The 19,127-nt window shown below is 39.7% G+C and overlaps 1 protein-coding gene across 2 annotated transcripts in view; it reads right to left on the bottom strand.

The window, feature by feature from the left end:
• Positions 1-19,127, bottom strand: part of DSCAM (DS cell adhesion molecule) — a 410,765-nt gene that overhangs the window by 155,376 nt on the left and 236,262 nt on the right. For both annotated transcript variants that reach the window (XM_059818552.1, XM_059818562.1), the window contains one exon: positions 6,896-7,174. In XM_059818552.1, coding sequence (XP_059674535.1) covers positions 6,896-7,174 — 279 coding nt within the window. The remainder of the gene's footprint in view (positions 1-6,895; positions 7,175-19,127) is intronic.

Below are 19,127 nucleotides of genomic sequence, written 5' to 3'. Positions count from 1 at the left end.
TTTATCATATTGATTTCACTGTATTTTGGGGGTGTATATATATATATATAAAAAAAACACGTAAGGTTTTGCTCAGATATTATTGGTATTCTAATTTTTAATTGTTACTTTTAATACAGAATGATACCTGAGCAGTAACTGTGGAAATGAAATTTTGACGTATAAGCTCCAGAACCAGGTGTATGATTAGCAATTGTACAGTCTCCTTGTACTGCTCCATAAACAAAGAATGGTTCAACCTTACTTGGCAAAATCTCTGACCACACCCAGTAATAGAAGCAATTTCCATATTCAGTAAAGCTTTGGCCTTCCTTTAGGACTACTTATAAAAATGCCAACTGCTGCTCTGGTTTTGAAGACATGAACCGTTGCCACTTAGTCTTAAGATTGCCAATAGTAATCAGAAAAGATGCTACAGCAAAACAAAACTACTCATTCAATGACTTTTCAATTGTTTCTGTATTGCTGTCTAGGTAAAACCACAGGACTTTTCTTTTTATAGAATGATTAAAAAGCAAACAGAGGAGACCTTTACATTTTTCTTCCTCATTGATAGTTCGCTTCTCAATTTTATTTGAAATGAGTAACTTGTTCAGTGCTATGTGCTACCATATTTTGGAAGACAATGCAGTTAACTACTCAATCTAGATTTTGATACCTAGCTTTAGACTATAAAGCTACATTCACTTTTTCATTATCTTTCAGGAATTCATTAGCTCTTAAAGAAAATTTGCTTAATAAGAATTTAACCAAGTTAATGTGTCTGATATGCTTAAGTAGAGTTAATAGAGAAAAGAAAGCAGTTAGTTCTCCTTCTCTCTCTCTAGTTGTAAAGGTGTGGGCCCTCTCTGCCCCTTTAGAAGTGAAACACTCTGAAATAGCTCACAAATATGACTGAACAGCTCTACTTTTATTATCACCCTTGTTTCAGCAGGACAGTCTCTTGAGCCCATAAAGGAGGACATTTAAAACTGTTTTAACAGTGAGTTTCTGTTAGGTTCTCTCATTTAATGCAGCCCATGGATCCGTGACGAGAAATGAGCTGCTGAATTGTTTAGTGTAAGAGCAATAAGTTGACAGTTGCAAACTATTTAACGGCTGAACTCAAAGGACCTAAAAAAGGTGTTTTCTGCCAATATTATGACTAGCGGTCTTAGGGTCTCACAAAGGGAAAACAAAGTCTGTGAGCAATCAGAATAGGATGTTGAAGATAACATGAATGTCATAGTACCATTTTAAGGGAAGGAAAATGCTTTTATTATTTCTTTGTGCGAAAAAATCCTGATAACATGGTAAAATACGAGTTGGTACTCTAAGAAGAGACTGCTTACTAGTGTCATTGCTGCTCACAATGATGGACTTTACAAGCTATTAACTAAAATCAATTTAGGAGTGCATGCTAACATTCCCTGATTTAATTTTGCTTTACGTAAATCCAGGAATCCTTTCTGACAATGCTTTATGCCAGGGACCAGATGACAAAGTCACGCACTCCTTCCTGGACTTCAAATCCATGCAAGTGCTTCTGGTTCTCAAATACAGCAATTAGTACATCACACCGGAGAACAATTCTGAAGGCTCCTAACACAAGCTCCTCCGGTGGGCTACTAGAGTGAGTTAAGAAACTCACTTCTGGCCCAGAATACAATGTTTCATTTTTACATGGAATATTTGTACTTTACATTTAGATCATACTGTCAAAATGATGGAAGAAATTTAATCAGCCAAAGCAACCATTGATATATTAATGAATGAGATCATTAAACACTGTACTTTAGCAAAGATGAACAGTTATTAAATTTGGTCATTGGACCTAAGGGGTCGATTTAGCTGGTTTAGGGAAACCATTTGCTATGCAGTTCAAGAAAAAAGATGTACTTTCACAAAACGAGACAGTGCCTAGTGGTTTGTGTTGATCAGGTTTGTCTAATGAGAACATTAAATAGGAAGTGAATAATTCAAGAGTAATCTTCAAAGCCACAGTATAAACACCAGCAAAGAAAGTAAATTAGTTTTTACACCAGCTGCAACCATAAATCTTCTCCCCACGCTTTTCTATCACAAACTGCATTTGCTGCATCACACCAGCACCACCACCAAATATCAGAAAGCAGAGAGATACTCTTTTCCTATCTGGAAGTTTCAAGGCTCAGGGACTCCTCAACGGGTGCCTAACTATCTAATGATATTCAACATTCCTGGCAAGCGCAAAATGAAAACACATTTACACTTAATGCACTAAATGCATTAAGGGGGGTTATTATGTATTTAAAGACCTTATCTCAATTTTAACTTATGATGTGTTCACTAACAGGAATTTTAGAATCATGATTTATGCACCTGCTACTGTCTTTGAATTCTCTTTTCTGGCAGTATCTGAAAAATTTTGAACTCATAATACTTTTATGAGCTTTTTCGTTTTGATTACCAATTAAAATCTTTTTCACTGCTTTTTATTTCATGATTACTTCATTCCCATTTTAGGAAACCCTACAGAAATGAATAACACATGATAAAGTATATATAGATTTTTAGTCACTCTTTAGAAGACAGCCCTAATGAGTAAAGCCCTAATTAATTCCGCGTGATGATATAAGTAGTTGACAGAGAAGATCTTTTCCTAATTTCTGTGGATGGCTTTCATGACAGGATACTATTCTTTCCTTTTTCTTAATAGCATGCCTAGCACACCAAGAGTGCGACAAGAAATAAAATAATCAAAATAATAATGCTTTATGAGTTTTTGAGAAACCCTTCTAGCTTGTAAATTTTTGATGCATTTCCAGAGGAACTGCAGGCCAGGAACTGGTGGAGCACAAGATGTTGAGAAGGAAAGCCCTGTTTTCACTCACCTGGACTGCCTACCTGCAGTCCTTAGATGCAGTGAAGATGGTAGGCTTCTCCCAGTGGTTAATTAATGAGCTTTTAAAAGATATTCCATAAACATTAGGACTAATCAAGGTCTATGGATTTGTATCTTGTGGTTGAGTACAGACTCCAGTTGGAACATTTGTTGTGTTTGCAGAAGGGCTCATCCGAGTAGATTCTCTGGTGTCTAGTATTATACTTAGAAAAGCTGTTTCTAATCAATCACCTCTTTTCATTAAGTTTTTAGGCTTTCAGGTCCACTGGAGGCATTTTCCCCTCTTCCAATTTGTCTGAAATTGGCTAATAAATTGTGGAGAGAAGTACTGACAGATCTATGGCCAGAGCATGTGGCTCTGTCTCATTTCCAGGTCCTCACCAAGAAACCTGTGGCAGAGCGAACTGAGATTGCCCTAATATCTTCTTACCCACAGCTGCACAGCTGCTCAAAAGCTTTCTCCTCTCACTTTCCTTCTCTCAGCAGGTGTCTTCCATGTCCTATGTGATGCTCTGCGGAAGCCAGTCATCTTCCTCTGATACTCAAGGCAGGGAAAATCCAGCCTTGTTGGCCAGGTATTTTTAGGGCTCCTTATCACCACTTGGTTGCTTTTTTAGAGCACAAAATAATGGGAACAGCAGTAAAGATTTACCATAAGGTGCCCACAGATTTTCTTTTGCCATTTAATACTCCTGGCAAAATGGCAGTGCAGTTAAGATATGAAAAATAATGTTTGTAGGAAGAATATAGGAAACTTATTTAGCAGACTTAAAACTTGACAGAAAAACATGAATGCGAAAAAATAGCAGATACATGCAATCTGACAGACAAAATATTGAGGAAAAAATCTCAGCTTGTAAAGCCGAAGAATTTATGTGACTGTATGGATTTTGCAGAAGTTTGTGTACTCACTAGTAGTTCAAATGTAGCAACAAGCAGTTGACCTGTGTTTCTTCATTCATCTTAGGAATGGACTGGATTTAGATTCTACTTCTGTCTATCCATGTACTGTAAAATGACATGGACTCCCACTTATTTTGGAAACATGATAGCCTTCCTCATTTTTAAGTCTACTTTTAAAATTAATACAATGAGAGTATAGATACGGAAAAACAAACTTTGTGGAGAACGGTCATATTTCCCTTTACTTTCCTCTCCCATTCACTGTCCACTCTCATATCAAAATGCACACACTTCACATAAGTAAGATATTCCCAGAACACATCCCTTGACATTCCAGAACGCCAACATTTAAGTTTAAAGCACACTGCTGAGAAATCCACATCACACAATGTGGATTAGAAACAAGAGGAGTTTAAGCACCATTTCTTCTTCCTTTATTTGGAGAAAAACTGCTTATTTGATTTAGAAAAATACTATGTTTCAGTTATTGGCACCTATGAACAAAAAGATGAGGAGGGATCAGAAACCCTGAAGAAACAGACAGCAGGAAAGCAAGTCTTTACTTAAATGAGTATAAGTCAGGTTGGATGCAGATGAGTAGTGACCAACAGTGACCCTCTGATGGCTGTCTGTCTTCTGACCTATATTGAATGAGACTGTTGAAGCCGTTCAATATGAGGGAAAGAGGTCAGCCCAGGGTTTTGGCAGAAAATTCAGGTCAAACATCATATTTTCCCATTTCCCTCTGAGTGAGAACTATTATCCCAGATGCATACGCAAAACTGATGAAGACATTACCATTGAAATTGACATGGAGACAGAAGAGAGGAGAGGAGAGAGGCTTAAAGGAGGCTGCTGCAGAGCACTAGCTGGGCAGAAAGATAAGCAAGAGGGGAAGAATGAAGTAGCCCTCATAAACTCCTAAAAAGTTGCAGGACTAGGACTCCATAGGCTCCAAGCCTCTGAGTAAAACAGAGTAAAAAGCTACTCTCTATCATGCCCATGGGTTTATAAGGATGCCCTTCAGGTACATGCACCCAACAGCTGTCACCTCACCGCTGGGGCAGAGCCCTCATCAGGAGGTGCAATTAAAGCAGCACCACACCAGGGGAAAATGGAGGTGTTGGTGTCAGCAGTATGAAAGGAGTGGGAGAGCAGGCTCTCCAGAACTCCTCCCCTGGACAAGGAGGGAAAACAAATTAATGCCAAACAAGGCAGCAAGAGGCAGATGTGTCCAGGGAACAGAGGTCAGGCCAGCCAGGGACTTGCCAGAAGCAGAATTGCCCACAGACAGCAGGAGGCAGGGATGCTGTGGTCCAGGCAAGGCAGGGAGAGCAGAGACGCCGTTAGAGGAAGGCAGGACTTGCCCCGATCAGTGGGGTGCAGAGCAGAAATCCCTACACGTGGGCTCACTCGAGCCGTTATAGCCTCATGGATCTCAGTGCTGAAAAAAGGACAGACTGTGTTTGCAGAAAGACAGTTTTCAGTGGTACTACCTATGTCAACTTTTTTTTTTTTTCCTGGAGATCATCCTACCATCTCTGTTTTGTTGAAATGCCTATAGGAGCCCGTACAGAGTTGCTAAAGGGATTCATTCCCATCACTTCAAGCTCTGAGTATAACTGCAAATCAGGTACGATCTCAGCTGTTATTAGATGCAGCATTTCTGTGTAGGGCAGACATTGCCAGTGGACTGTCTGTTGTGACAGGAGGTTGTCAACTTTCCCTTCTCCAGAAAAAGAGAAGGTGAAGAAAATCTTTATTATTAGAATGATGGATAGGGTTAAAAGCTAACAGAACAGCTTAGGAAAAGAATAATTAAATGCATGTAGTTAATTAAACTACTTAATTTAAGAATTACTGGATAGATGGGGAAAGTAATAGACATCTGTACTGAATAATACAAGATTAAAAACAAGAGTTGTTTTTTTTAAATCATTGAAGTAATATTCATATCAAAACTAGTGAAAAAGCAACGGACCTATTTGCTGTGGAGTTCTGGTAATACTAGCATTAAAAAAATAAGCATATGCATTCTATAAGTGGAAAACTAGGGAATAATCCATTAAGGGTAGTCCTAGGTCACTGGGAAGATTTGACTTAAAAGGAAGAGCTGTTCAGAAATTTTTGCTTCAAATGAGTTTTTGAGGGAGAAAAAAAGCCTGGAAAAGATGGCAAAAAAACCCTGAGTGGTTTTAAGATTTGTCTTGGTAAACTTATGGAAGGGGATAGAAGATGTAGTGATCTGCAACAGGCAGAAATAACCAGAGTCACTTGCAGTATTACAGCATGTGCCCTCTTTCTCTGAGGAGTCTAATGGCTTGGTAGCAAGAGGGAGATGGTGGACAGGGAACAGTATAACTGTCTTATTTTTAAAAAACAAAAATTTAAAACACTTTGAAAAACTTTCAGAAAGAAAAGGAAGCAATTTAGTTTTGTTGAAGTTTTGCACAGTAAATTTGAAAATGTATCACAAGGCATAATATCTAGGGAACTTGGCTAACGTGCGATTTGAAAGGTAAAAGCTATTGAAAGCAAGCTATCTTTCAAAAAGGTCTTTTCCACATAAAATGTTTCCTTACTGAAACTGTATTCACCTCTACTTCAACACAAAATGTTGTGAAGTCAGCATGAGCAAATGAATCATGCTAATTGCATAATAAACGTAAATAAGAAAAAGAACAACAACATGGTAACAGGATAAAGTCTTTTCTCTATGAAGTCAACATCAGTGCTTTGCTTTTTTACTGACATAATGCTATATGAGAAGCTGATCTAAATCAAAAAAGGAGATAATCAGACTAAAAAAAAAACAGAGAGGAATTTGATACCATTTCAAAGGCTTGATCCCAATGAGTGGGCTTGTGCCTCACAAAATTTTCCAGGAAGTAAATCCTGTGGCTCCCTCATCCACCCTGTGCACTGCAGGGTTGTTGATTAGTTTTGAGACTTTTAGATAGGTAAAGTCATATCAGTTTCTGTGCTTCATTGCTCTGTGTGCTCTCTGTTATGAAGAGAGGGATTACCATATTTTCCTCTTTTTTATACTTCCCATCAAACAGATGTCATTACAAAATACTGATGAATTCCGCTTAACTGGTGCACTTCAAACTAATTACGTCTACTTACCTCTCACGATTAATTGGCTTTGGTGCTCCACAGCTGCTGCATCATTTCTAGCTATACAGGTATAATTCCCATTGTGCATCAGTGAAAGATTAGAAATCCTTAAGGAGCTGGTGAAGTCGATGTTGTCAATCGTCACCCCAAGGCTGGCTGGGATCGGCCTGCCGTCCTTCTGCCAGGTGATTGTGATGGGCAAATCCCCAGAGACCACCACGCAGGGAATGAAGACCCGCTGCCCAATGGAGAACCGTGGGAACTCAAAAGGCTGAATAAAAGGTGGAACTGAAACAAAAGAGGAAAGAGGAGCTATTGCAGTTAAGGTTTTGTTTCTGAAAATAACATAATGGAACAGATGTGCAGTGCTGAATATATAAAATCAACACCTTCAACAGACATAGACCATTGTTTAGGTAAAAAAATCACACCTTTTGCAAATACCTCTGTGGCCTTGAATACCCAATGCATAAGCAGAGATCACAAGCAGTGAAAGCCCTGGCTTCTAGAGACACCAGTCACCACTGACAGATTCCTGCAAGAGTATTGAGCACCTCTTCAAGAAATCACACTGCCATCTCCTGACTCACCAGGATGTTCAGAAGCGGGATTGCCTGGACAGTCCAGGAAAAGCTCAGCAGCTTTCAGAATCTGGTGCAGGAGCCTTCCTTAGGGTCATGGAATAAACCTGGAAGAAGGTCTAGCTTTGTTTGGCTCTGGGATGCAATGAAAGGGAGTGTAAGCTTCTCTAACTGCTCCTGGAACTTATTTCTTAGTGTTTCAAGTCACAGTTTTCAATAAGATTGGGTAGAGGTATGAAGTGAAAGGCATATACAGTACTTGCAGGACAGCAACTTAAGTTAAAACTGATTTCTAAACAGAGGACCAGTACGAGGCATAAACTCTCAAGCTGGCTGAACCATTCTGTGGCTGAACCAAAAACCATGAAAGAAATTATCTTATTTTGTATCATAGAGAAGAATTCCACTTCTCAGAAAACATTTTGTTTTCAGGTATTTTTAATAAAAAGAAAAGAAACAGTGGGTTGGATTCAATAAAGAAAGCAAGAATTAATGGGGGTGCCTCACTTTCTCCAGGTTGTGGCTGGAACATTTACTAACAATTCAGTAAATAGAAAATCAAATACCTACCCAGCCAAAGGAACTGAAATCTTCTCCCTTTCTCAGGGGAGCATTCTAACAGCCAGGGCATTGATCTAAGATAGTTTTCTATCAATCACTCCTGAAAAGACTATAAAACTAACTTTGCAAGCAGTACTTAAATACTCATTTATCAAAAGAGAAGATTCCTAGACGTTATGTACCTTAGATATAGGAGTGCATTTTCCTATTCTTGCCTGAGAGATCACTTATACATACTCTGTAGTACATTTGAACATCTTTAACGGGAAAGATTGAAGGATACCCACAGCAGAACGTTTATACTGCTGTATATTAGCTAGCTTCAGAAGAAAATGGAGCTGCTGGCTTTATCTAATGGTATTTCTTTTGTCCTTTCTCCCTTTAGCAAATCTGAGGCTGTGTTTTCCCCAGACTGAAGCAGTAAAGAAGCAGAAAAACTCTTTGAAACGGTTGCAATGTATACCAGCCCATTGACTTCCCCAACAGCATTTTTGCCAGTGCCCTATTTCTGGGATGCAGGGATAGGCATTTGTGACCATTACTATGGTAGTTCAATGCATTTCCTTTGATCATCGCATATGTTGGCTACTCTTCCATCAGGAGTAAGAAAGTTTATCATTAAGGAAGCAACACCAACCCCTCAAAGGGCAAAAGTGTCGCACAAAGGCATGTTCAAATGCTTGTGTGTATATGCACATCACGGTGCACAAATCAGATATTAACCCCACTGTTTCTGGCATAGCCGTGATGCCGTTTGATGAGGAGAAGTTATGACCGTGTGCAGCTGCCACAGAGAGGTAACATCAGGCGCAGGATACTACAACTCATCCTTACAGGCTGTCTGTGACTATTTCCAAGACCAGCTCGCTGTCTGCGGTTGTGAGAAGTGCCGTTGCAATCAATTTTTCTCACACGCTGTAATGCTTTTTCCTGACTGCCATCTCTCAAATCGCTAAAACCTGTCCTGTTGTGTTTTGAAAATCTGGCAGATCAGGCATACAGAAAAAAGAAACTCGGTATAAATTATTGTGTTTATTTGAACTTTGAGTGCTGGAAATTAGCTGCTTTTTCACTTGGGGACCTAGTGTCACAAAGTGAGGCAAAATGTGTGCCTGCCTCTTCTAATTACCTTAGCGCAGCTAACGCATTCATGTGAGATATTTCAGATTCTTTGTACATCAGCAGAAAAAGGCCAAATTTCTCTTAGCATTTATTGACAAGCAGTTTATAATATAAGTGGGAATGAGAAATTTTTAGAATGAGACTGTCAAAAGGTTTTGACATAACCTTTCCCATTGATGAGTGCAAATATCTGCTACATGTGAAGTGACCCCCTTAATGTGTTGGCTAGCACATTTCTGCCCAAACACTTCTCTTAGTCTCGGGCATCATTACTGAAAGATATGCTAAAATTCGCTACAGGGTGGCAAATTACTTCTGTATTTTCTGCCGAGTGTGTAACAAATTTGAACCAATCTTTCATGGACAAAATTATATCAACAGTCAGACAACATATTGCTCAAGGATTATTATGTGCATCTTCACTCTCCATCTCCCTGATGAAGCAAACAGGGAGCAAGATCATTAGGTCACATTGAAGTATTTTTCAGAAAATATTGATTTGCAAGGCTGCATTTACCAACTCTAAAATTTAAGTAGCAGCCTGCAGAGCATTTCAGAAATTGGCCAAAATATTTATAGACAGCACATTTTCCCTCTACTCAGGTTTTTAAGATACAGAGGAAACCAACATTTATTTCCGCTTCATAAAATATAATGTATATTCAACCTGTAGCAGTTTGCAGTCCTGACAAGGAGCTTATTTTAAAAACCAGTGTGTAATTTAAAAGCAGTACTTAAAAAAAGTAAATAGTCTAGAGATAGCTTTGAATTATTGAGGAATGTTTTTCAGATACAGTATTTACCAGTTTAGGCTGATAAAGGCAGTTCCTGGTGACCTAATATAGCAGATAAATTTTCTTCCTGATGGTTTGAAGAAGGAAACAATCACAAAAAATCACTTATTAAAAACAGAGAATAAAGCATACCTGAAGTCAGGCAATTTCTGAAATACGAAAGTTGCCATATATATATCTCTACACCTCTCTCTCCAGTAAAAAGTTGACATCTATCCCTGACAGAAGAAAATATCAAGCTTGATTAATCGGCGTGTGGGTTACTTTTTTGTAAACTAAAGCTGTATCTTTGCCAAGCAGTGCTAAAAAAATAAAAGGGATGTATATGACTTTAACTCTGAGAGAGAAAAATTACAGTAGGGTAGATGTATTTAAAATGTTTTTAAAATACTTCAGGTTATGTTGAGGTATTTTCCTTTCCCATATGTAGCTTTAGTTTGACTATACTTCAGGGCTTGTTGTTGATTTTTTTGTTAAATTATGCTATTTTATATATAAGATGTTAACTGTATATAGAGGGGACTGTATGCATATATGTGCTTGTGTACATGGAAGGGATGTTTCTTCCTCTACCCGCAACAGGCAAAAGAGTGAAAATCTGTGCTTCATGCAATGAAGTACAATGTCTTGGGAATGCTTTATTGATGAGTGCTTGAATTAAGTGTCTATTTAAGAAGAGGAGCATGGGCCAGCCTCATTAGTGTTAATGCAGGAAGATTTAAATTATGGTTTTGTGCCCTAGCAAGGTCTTCTGTACCTCTGGGAGATTACTGTAAAGGAGGGCAAGGAGGGCTTCCATGCTGCTCTCCATTAGCAGGGGAACATCCTTAATTTTTTGCCCTCTGTTCCATGGGATTTATGTTGGAAGAAACTGCTGAGATGATTCACTAAAACAGAGTATCCTGTAGATAGCCTGTCTCATGCAGCAGCCTTGTGAACATGGTGTTCCTCTCCTGTGGCTCTGCATAGTAAAATGAAACTTGCCCTCTGCTTTTTCATTAGAAACTGTTCCCTAATGGATTTTCTTGCAACAACACTGTTGCAGGAGTTGTGCCCAAAATATGAAATACCTTTGGTAATGAACATTCACAACACAGGTCCATTGGCTGATGCAAAGTAATAAACACCAAACTAAGTAGTCTCTTAAGGCAGCCATGTGACTGACCCTAGATTTCATGCACTGGGAGTGCAAAAGCCAAAACTGTTTTGTCTCTGCACAAACCCTAGCCACAGTTTAGTCATTTGTAAGTTTTCTCAGCCATCGATTGTTTCTCCTAAACAGCTCCATCCCTTGTGGGCGATGGTCTGAGCAATTGCACACAGTCACTGAAGCACTGGATTTTTCTGCTTCTTTCTTGCATGTATTGAGCCTTATCAGCAGGGCATGCCATTCATCAAACTATCTGTTAATGGCATTTCTGAGCCGAGCCTCATACCCTGCTCCCTCGTTGTGTGCTAATGTATCCTGTCTTGAAAAGACGGAATACTGTTATATTCTTCTGGCCTTTCTAAGTGTATGCATTGAAAAAAAAAGAACTAAACCAATCCCTGTAAATGCTTCTGCTGTTGCACAACATTTCCCTCTATTTGTAGGTTCATTAGTTACCAAAATTAACCCTGTATTCATATATCTTCAAAATCTTACCACAACAAGCTGTGGTATTTTATCAGGAACTGCCGCTGAGTGTGGCAGAGCAAATGCTGTGGTGTGTATTTCCCAGGGGAGCTTACAAGAGAGACTTCACCCTTTGCCTTAGTCCCTGCTCCCCTTTCCTGCAGTGCAACACTGGTAGCTCATAGGCTGCCTGATGCTGTGCTGAGAGCTCCTCCAAAATAAGAGAGGGTGTAAAATGTTGTGTAGAAACCAAGAATGCTTTTGCATTTTCTATTGAACCACCACCTTTCAGCCTCCACTGTGAGGGGAAAAGTGCATGCCCTTATCATATGAAGCACCCTGCAAACCTAGGATGGTGGGAAGCTCAGTTCCCTGCCCAAGGGGATGTATTTGCTACATATTTTTTAAAAGAGAAAACCTTCTTGATTTGAAGATAAGTTAGCAGCTGCAGGAGAATATTAATACAATGAGCAGTTACCTTTATTGTTAAAGTGCTGTCTGATAAAAAGCCTCACTTGTAGGCTAGATATACAGAAGCACTTACCAGTTACTTTTATTATGCTTTTGGAACCTAGTCCAGAGCTATTGCCCTTGTTTAGCCCCTACATGATCTGAAGTGATCTTTGTCTTTAGGTAATACTGTGAAAAGTTGAAACCAATTAAATCACTAGAGCCAAAAGTTCCAGATTTAGATGAGAGAGGACTGTAAGAGAATGACCTCTGGCTCTGAAAACCATTCCTGGGAGTAGTTTGACTGATTTCACACTAGCTTCCCTTTCACCTTTATCCCAGGACTGTACACAAGCACGTGATTTTATATCACCCTTCTGTTTCCACAGAGTTGATACTGTCTTTTTTTTGCATGCTATGTATCATACACATCAATTTGAAATTAGTCTAGCATATTCCAGACCTGCACTATCATGTGCATGCACAGTCTCACTTTTACTATATGTACTTACACACACTGCTAATAGCTCACGCTAACTTGATGCAGTAAAGTGCTTAACATTTTAAGAGCAATTTTAGCAAATATATAAGAAAGTGTTTCAAATATAATTGACAAAATACAAACAAAAAAGGGCAAGAACATACCTTCTTCCAAAACCAAAGTAAATAAAGCTGCACTGTAAGAGAGAGAAGAGGGCTAGCTTTTGATAAACCCAAGCATAACATACAGATACTCTTGAACTCCTTACCTGAGGCTCTTGTTCAAGTATTAAGGCTCATTTCACATTGTTTACATAATTCATAAACAAACACATCCATACACCAACTTAAATTGTGTTTGAAAGATATAAGACTGTGCACAAAAGCAGTGAGTTTTATTTTAGATTTAAGTGAAAAGTTTTATATTTGTACATACCAGTTCCTCATCATGAAGACTAGGATAGTAATGAAACAACTTAAACATACATTTTTGGGTGACCATTTTCTGCAGTGTCAGAGAGGAAGTTATTAAGAGTATACTATATTAGAAGTGTACTGCTACAAAATAAGACACTTCTTAACTGCAGCATCCACATGACACGTGAGCTTTTAAAGAATGTAAGTCAGCTATTTTAATGCAAGGCTAACCTTGAGTTGTTGTATGTTGAACGGCAAAAAATATCAGACTGTTTTAGTCTTTTCTTCAGGTACTTCTATGGGCTAGATGCTGGGGTTCTCACATTGGAGATACCACTACCAAAGTGCACGTACCCTTAAACCAGACTGCTGCCACTGCTTGCTCCCCATAACAAGTCCCCATGCCCATTATGTGACCTGAAAATGACTGTTAAGTGGATTTTTGCAGGTTCTTTTGCACAGCTGGACATTCTCATCCACATGGTCCTTGCAGGATTCCTGCACATGACAACTCCAGTCACTTTGAGAGATCTGAGTATTTCTTCCTGAAGAAGTTGCAACAAGCTTGAGGAATCCAAAAAGATATTGCGTGGGAGAGTGAAAGAATGGCAGAAAGTAATATAATGAAAGAATTATCTGAAGGACGTCAAGGCCAAAAGTTTTTTCTGACTCAAATTATTGGCAAGGTTCAGTCAGTAGGACAGATAAGAAGTTACATCTTAGATACACGCGTGAAACTGAATTCACACTTGCCATAATCCATGCCACAGACTGAAGCATAAACAGATTAGCAGATTTTTTGATGACAGCATGCACCATGTTTCCAAGAACCCTGGAAAGATTTCCCCTGATGTTTTTTCCCTTTTGTGCCTGCATATTTTTCACTATCTAAATGAGCCCTCCCTGAACTGATCTGCAATGCAAGTCCACCAATAACATTGTATATATTCAAAAAAGTAGATACTTCTCAGGAAAGATGAGGAGAATCTTTTCAAATCTATTCAAATAGTTGCAACCTGAAGTTGCTTAGAAATAGCCTGTGCTTGGTTGGCTTGTTTTCCAAAAAGCAACAGGCTTGTACAATTCTTTTATGCGGTTCGCAACAGGTGAAGTGTTATCACTTTGGCATAAGGCAATGAGAAGCCTTCTAAATCAATGAGATATATAAGCTCTACAAGATCAGAAACAGTCCTTTTGAACACCGCACTTTTTATTTTAATGATGCTGCACCCTTCCCTCTCAGGGGCTTCTTTTTCAATTAATTTCTGTCAGAGAAGTGTGAATAGCAGCAGGCTGTTTACATGAGAAGTGTGTCCCATGAGACTGATGAAAAGAAAATCATCACTTACTACTGATGGCTTTTACTGTAGCTGAGAAAACTATTACTATAAATTACATAATAATAAAAAAATGGAGATAATGACTCACTCCTCTTTTTAAAATGCTTTGAGATCTACTAAAATGCTGTAGAAGAGATGCTGCTATTATTATTTTACCATCTTGCCTCTTGAAGGGTTGTTTTTCAATAGAAATACGAAACTTACAGATGGGGTGGGTAATATAACCTCTTTCTTTGTTTGCCAACATTTCTCATTATAAGGCTATTTTCGTTTGCTTGCAGTTTGATTTTTGTTTGGGTAGTATTTTTCCAGGCCAGGTGTCTGCCTCGGGCTGAGTCATTTCAGCTGGAAAGTTTCAGCTACAACTGTTTGGCCATTTCCAAGAATAAGGCAGGAGGGTGGAAAAATAAGGATGCAGTATATATTGATCCTAGCATAAAAGCAAAAAAAAAAAAGGCATTGTGAGAAACTGAGAAGTCCCACCTGCCCCATCGTTAGCAGCATGTTTTTCAAGTTCGGCAGGTGATGGCACTAGCATCAGATACTCTTGCAGTCCCTATGAAAAGTCATCACAAGGGTGCCCAAATTTTGCAGTCTGAGCAAAAATAAGTAAATAAATAGACAAAACCCCCACAGTTATTACATCCTGAGAAGAGATTTTTCCAGTGACTATCAGCTAAGAGCTCCCAGAGTTCGAGCAGCACTGAACACAGCTTAGCACTACCTTCAGTGGCTGAATCAGTTCCAGCCACGTGGGGCAGGTGCTGTCTGGTGAGATGTCAGAAATCAAAGCAGACAGATTTGTGTCTCTAGTGCTCATACAGCTGCCCATGCTGGGCCCAGGAAGCATGAAAAAAGTTATTTCAATGAAGAGAGAAAGAAAGGATATGGGGGGGCCAAGGGATCAGAGTGGGGAACCAGCCTGCATTGCTGGGCACGCAGATAGCAGCAGCAAGCGATGGAGTAGAAGCTCAAAGCGCTGTCCAGGATAACAAAAGGGAATTATAGAATTGGATTTAGGGGCTGTGGGTGGAAGTCAGAATTTGGGAGCAGGCTTGCAGTGGGATTGCAGAGGTGATGGGGGTTGGTAAAGTGGAGTTGGAAAACTAGCTGGGGATGCCAAACTGGGACAAGGAAGCAGGGCGGCGAGGTACAGCACTGAGAGGGAACAAAGACCCACATGAAGGGGAAACAGACTAAAACCCAGTGGAGATGGAGAAAATGAAGACTGGCAGAAAGAGAGGACTGGAGGCTGAAAGGAAGATTGGGAGCTCTGAAAGGGAAGACTAGTTTTGAGTCATGAGAACAAGGCACCAAGGAAATGAGGACTGAGATGGGAAAGATGTGGAGGACAGACTGGTTTTGGAACCCAGAGCAGAAGAGTCAAGACTAGGGCAAGGATGAGCTGGAGCAGACTGAGGAGGACAGGTCATAATTAGGAGCAATGAACACAAAACCCCACATCTTCTACAGAATATTCTTTTCCTTAGGATGTCTGACTTCAATAGTCCTCTGCTACTGGCAGATGTATATGAACCCCACTCGCAAACCACTAGAACTGGGCCAAATTCAGAGTAAGAAACTAGTGCTGCTAAGAATAATTCTCTTCTTGGCAAGGACCTATGCAGTATCCTTAGCAAGGCTAATCTCAATGATTACTTCTGAGGATGTCAGTAACTATTGTTTCCACTTTGCAGGAGGGGGAGGAAAGGGGGTTCAGTTTACTTTACAAAAAAGCTAGAAAGCAAATCGCATTTAACCCAGGCCAAAGCAAAACACGTTTAAAGGGTGTTATTACAGTTGCAAAGGCAAGTGGTCGACAGGTATAAAATACCAGAAATTAAGTAAGTACAGCCATAGTCTTCTGCCCGTTAGGTATGCATTACAGGGTGAGTAGTATTCATGGCTTTTTGTCAGAACTCAGAACTGGCCAATTCATTTGCCTAAATATAAAAAAATAATGCCAAGATGGATTGATTTCCAAAAAGCTCCGTTAGGACTCGGGCACGGTTCCAACAGAGCTATGTCTGCCAAGCAGAAACCTGCGTATTTTCCTGCCAGCTTATCCACTCAGCTCCCAGCAGCCAGCTTATGGGACTGCTAGCTTCCAAGATCCAGATTTTTGGACAGAGAAAAGGGACAGGCAAGGGATGGTGGTGGGGTGGCATGCCACATCTCTGTGGGACAGAGTTATCTGGAGTCTGCAGACCTCTGGGGTAGGTGGCTATGCAGACAAGGGCACCAATTTTTCCTAAAAAAATGGGACAACTGATTTCATGTGGTGTCTAATTGATTCTTCTGATCAGCAATGCAAAGAAATAGCTGGCCTAAGGTCAAATAGCACTTAAGTGCCCAGCTCCCAAGCTTTTGCCTTCCTGACAGCCTGCCAGGTGGGAGGCTGCACAGCAAGGGTCTATAAGCCCCACTTTTGGGTTCTCTGGCAGCCAGGATTTAATTCTGAAGTTATTGTCAAGAAACTTTCTATTCACCTATATGAGATCTCACAGTGATTTCCAAAGAATGTCCTTAAGATTTGGCTTTCATTTGGATGTTTGTAAATCTCAAAATACTCTACAGAATGGGCAGCCCTCTTGTATTTCATTACATGCTCATGCTGTTGCATACCTGTATTTGATGCTGCTTTTAGCAAGCCCTCATTCAAGACAGAACGAGAATGCTTCATGTACTGGAGAGTTTGGAAAGTGAGCAGTAAATGTAGCAGAGGACTGCAGACAAGAAAGGACAGTTGTATGCATAACGCAGACAAATGTTGCCCTGTAGAGCCAAATTCTGTATTCACCTTTGCCACAGATCTCTCAGATAATGCTAATTAAATTACTTATATCTGTCTTTACCAGAGGGTTGCTAAGCTGGGTGACATGACTGATCTGAAGAAGGAAAAAGAACTCTCAGAAGCAACTTCATTTCAATGGGACCAGAGCTTTGAACATATGAATGTTATATAACAGCAGGTGAACTGGAAAAATCAAGCTATAGGCTTCTGAAATTGAACACACAAAAATTTGTGGGTACTTTTAAGTTCAGTCTGTGCTTCAGTTGCCACTTGCCAAAGGGCTCCTGATAATCCAGGTGGACTTTGAAAATGAACGCATTGTTTCTGAAACACTTTGATACCGCAGAGATTATCATCTCAGAGAAGTTCATGACGAACAATGAGAACAAACCAAAGGACCCATGTTGAAGATGGGCAATAATTCTCCCTCTGTTTCTCTGGAGAAGAAATAAGTATACTGATGGTATGAGAAGCTGAACTATAAATAAGGAGATTTAGGCACTGATATTAACCCCCCTTATAATGTCATATTTCAGAGTACTTTAATACTCTTGTATGCAAGCTGGCACATATTTTGTATTTTCTGGAATCAAACATAAGTGCCAGAAAACTCATCACATCAACTTTGGCATCTATAAAATGAAAAAACAGCAAAAACATTAATATTTTGAAGCAGCAGACCACTTTTGACTCTCTGCTAATATGTTAGATAAAATCATTATGTAGTTATGGAAGAAAACAATGCGTAGCCACCTAAAAAACCACTGTGGCAATGCTGACCTCCAGCTACAACAGCAGAACCTTGAGAATTGTTCAGGTCTGACATACAAAGCTCACCTCTGACATTTTGGGCTTAGCATATTAGGACAGGATATTAACCTTTTTTTAAAATAATAATGTCTTGTCAAGGCCAGGGCATGCTGAAGTAGCTAGGGCACTTTACAGCCAACTTTGGCAACTCCAGATCAATAGGTATGAGCCACACTGACATGTATGCTTTGCATATGCCATGGATCACTTTTGACACTGCAACTTGCACTGCTCCAATGCATCTGCCTTATGGAGCACATGCAGGATGAGGCTGTATCACAGGTGCAGGGCAGCTCAGCCCACTGGCACTCTTCAAATGTGCCGCATGTTTATGCAAGTTATACAGAGTATATGCAGTCGCTGTTTGAGATTTCTGAACAGCCAATGGCCCTGGCAGCTGAATACCCAGAAATGCAGTAGAATACCTTCAAGGAAGTCAAACCATTAATAAAAGCTACAGTTCAATCAAAATTGATAGAGCTGGCAATCTGCTTTCTGAGGGAGGAATTGTCAAGTTTGAAATTGTAACCTAATGGAAGTAAAAATAATATTGCCCCTGAGGTACCAGCTAGCATGATCTGAATGCCCAAGCTGTAAGGATAGACTGCTGGATTTTTTTTGCCTAGCTACATTCATTTTGATAGTCATTTGAAGAACAGTATCACTTAAGAGTCAGCATTGCCGATCAGATTTACAATGGTGAACTGCTGGTGCAGCAGCAACACAATTACTACTTTGGCATTCAGTTCCTAAACTGCATCAATAGACCTGAGATATTACTGTAATGTCAAGCAACGTACCACATACATGAAAAGAAATGGTGAAATTATCTTTTTATGCTGCAGTGTGTCACCAGTGCCCCTGATGGTCTCAGGTGTATAAGGAGTCATGCCTTTCAGAGTCCAAATTGCTGGTGGTTTAAAGCTAATCCCCTAATCCCTTGAAATAATTAGCAATTACATCACTCCAGACTGAAAATAAGAAAGGGCTAAACAAACAAAACAGAAAGGAGTTAAAAGATCAGATGCCTGTAACAAACTCATTTTACCTTAGTGTTCTCCTCTGTATCTTATCTGAGAACAGATATGAAATCAACCTTCCTTCCAGTCTCTCCTCTCCCCCCCAAAAAAAAGCCCAGGAAAGGTTTCTAAGAACTTCAGGAACAGTGAAATTATACCTCAGTTCTTCCTACAGGTTCACATGAAGTGCACTATTTAGTGGCCCCATTGCTCAAAACTAGGTGCTACTGCAATCAGGTTTTCTGTCTTTTGTGTCCT

Source organism: Gavia stellata, chromosome 1, assembly GCF_030936135.1.
Source record: "Gavia stellata isolate bGavSte3 chromosome 1, bGavSte3.hap2, whole genome shotgun sequence".
In the NCBI taxonomy this organism is placed as follows: Eukaryota; Metazoa; Chordata; class Aves; order Gaviiformes; family Gaviidae; genus Gavia; species Gavia stellata.
This window is presented reverse-complemented; position numbering and strand designations above follow the sequence as displayed.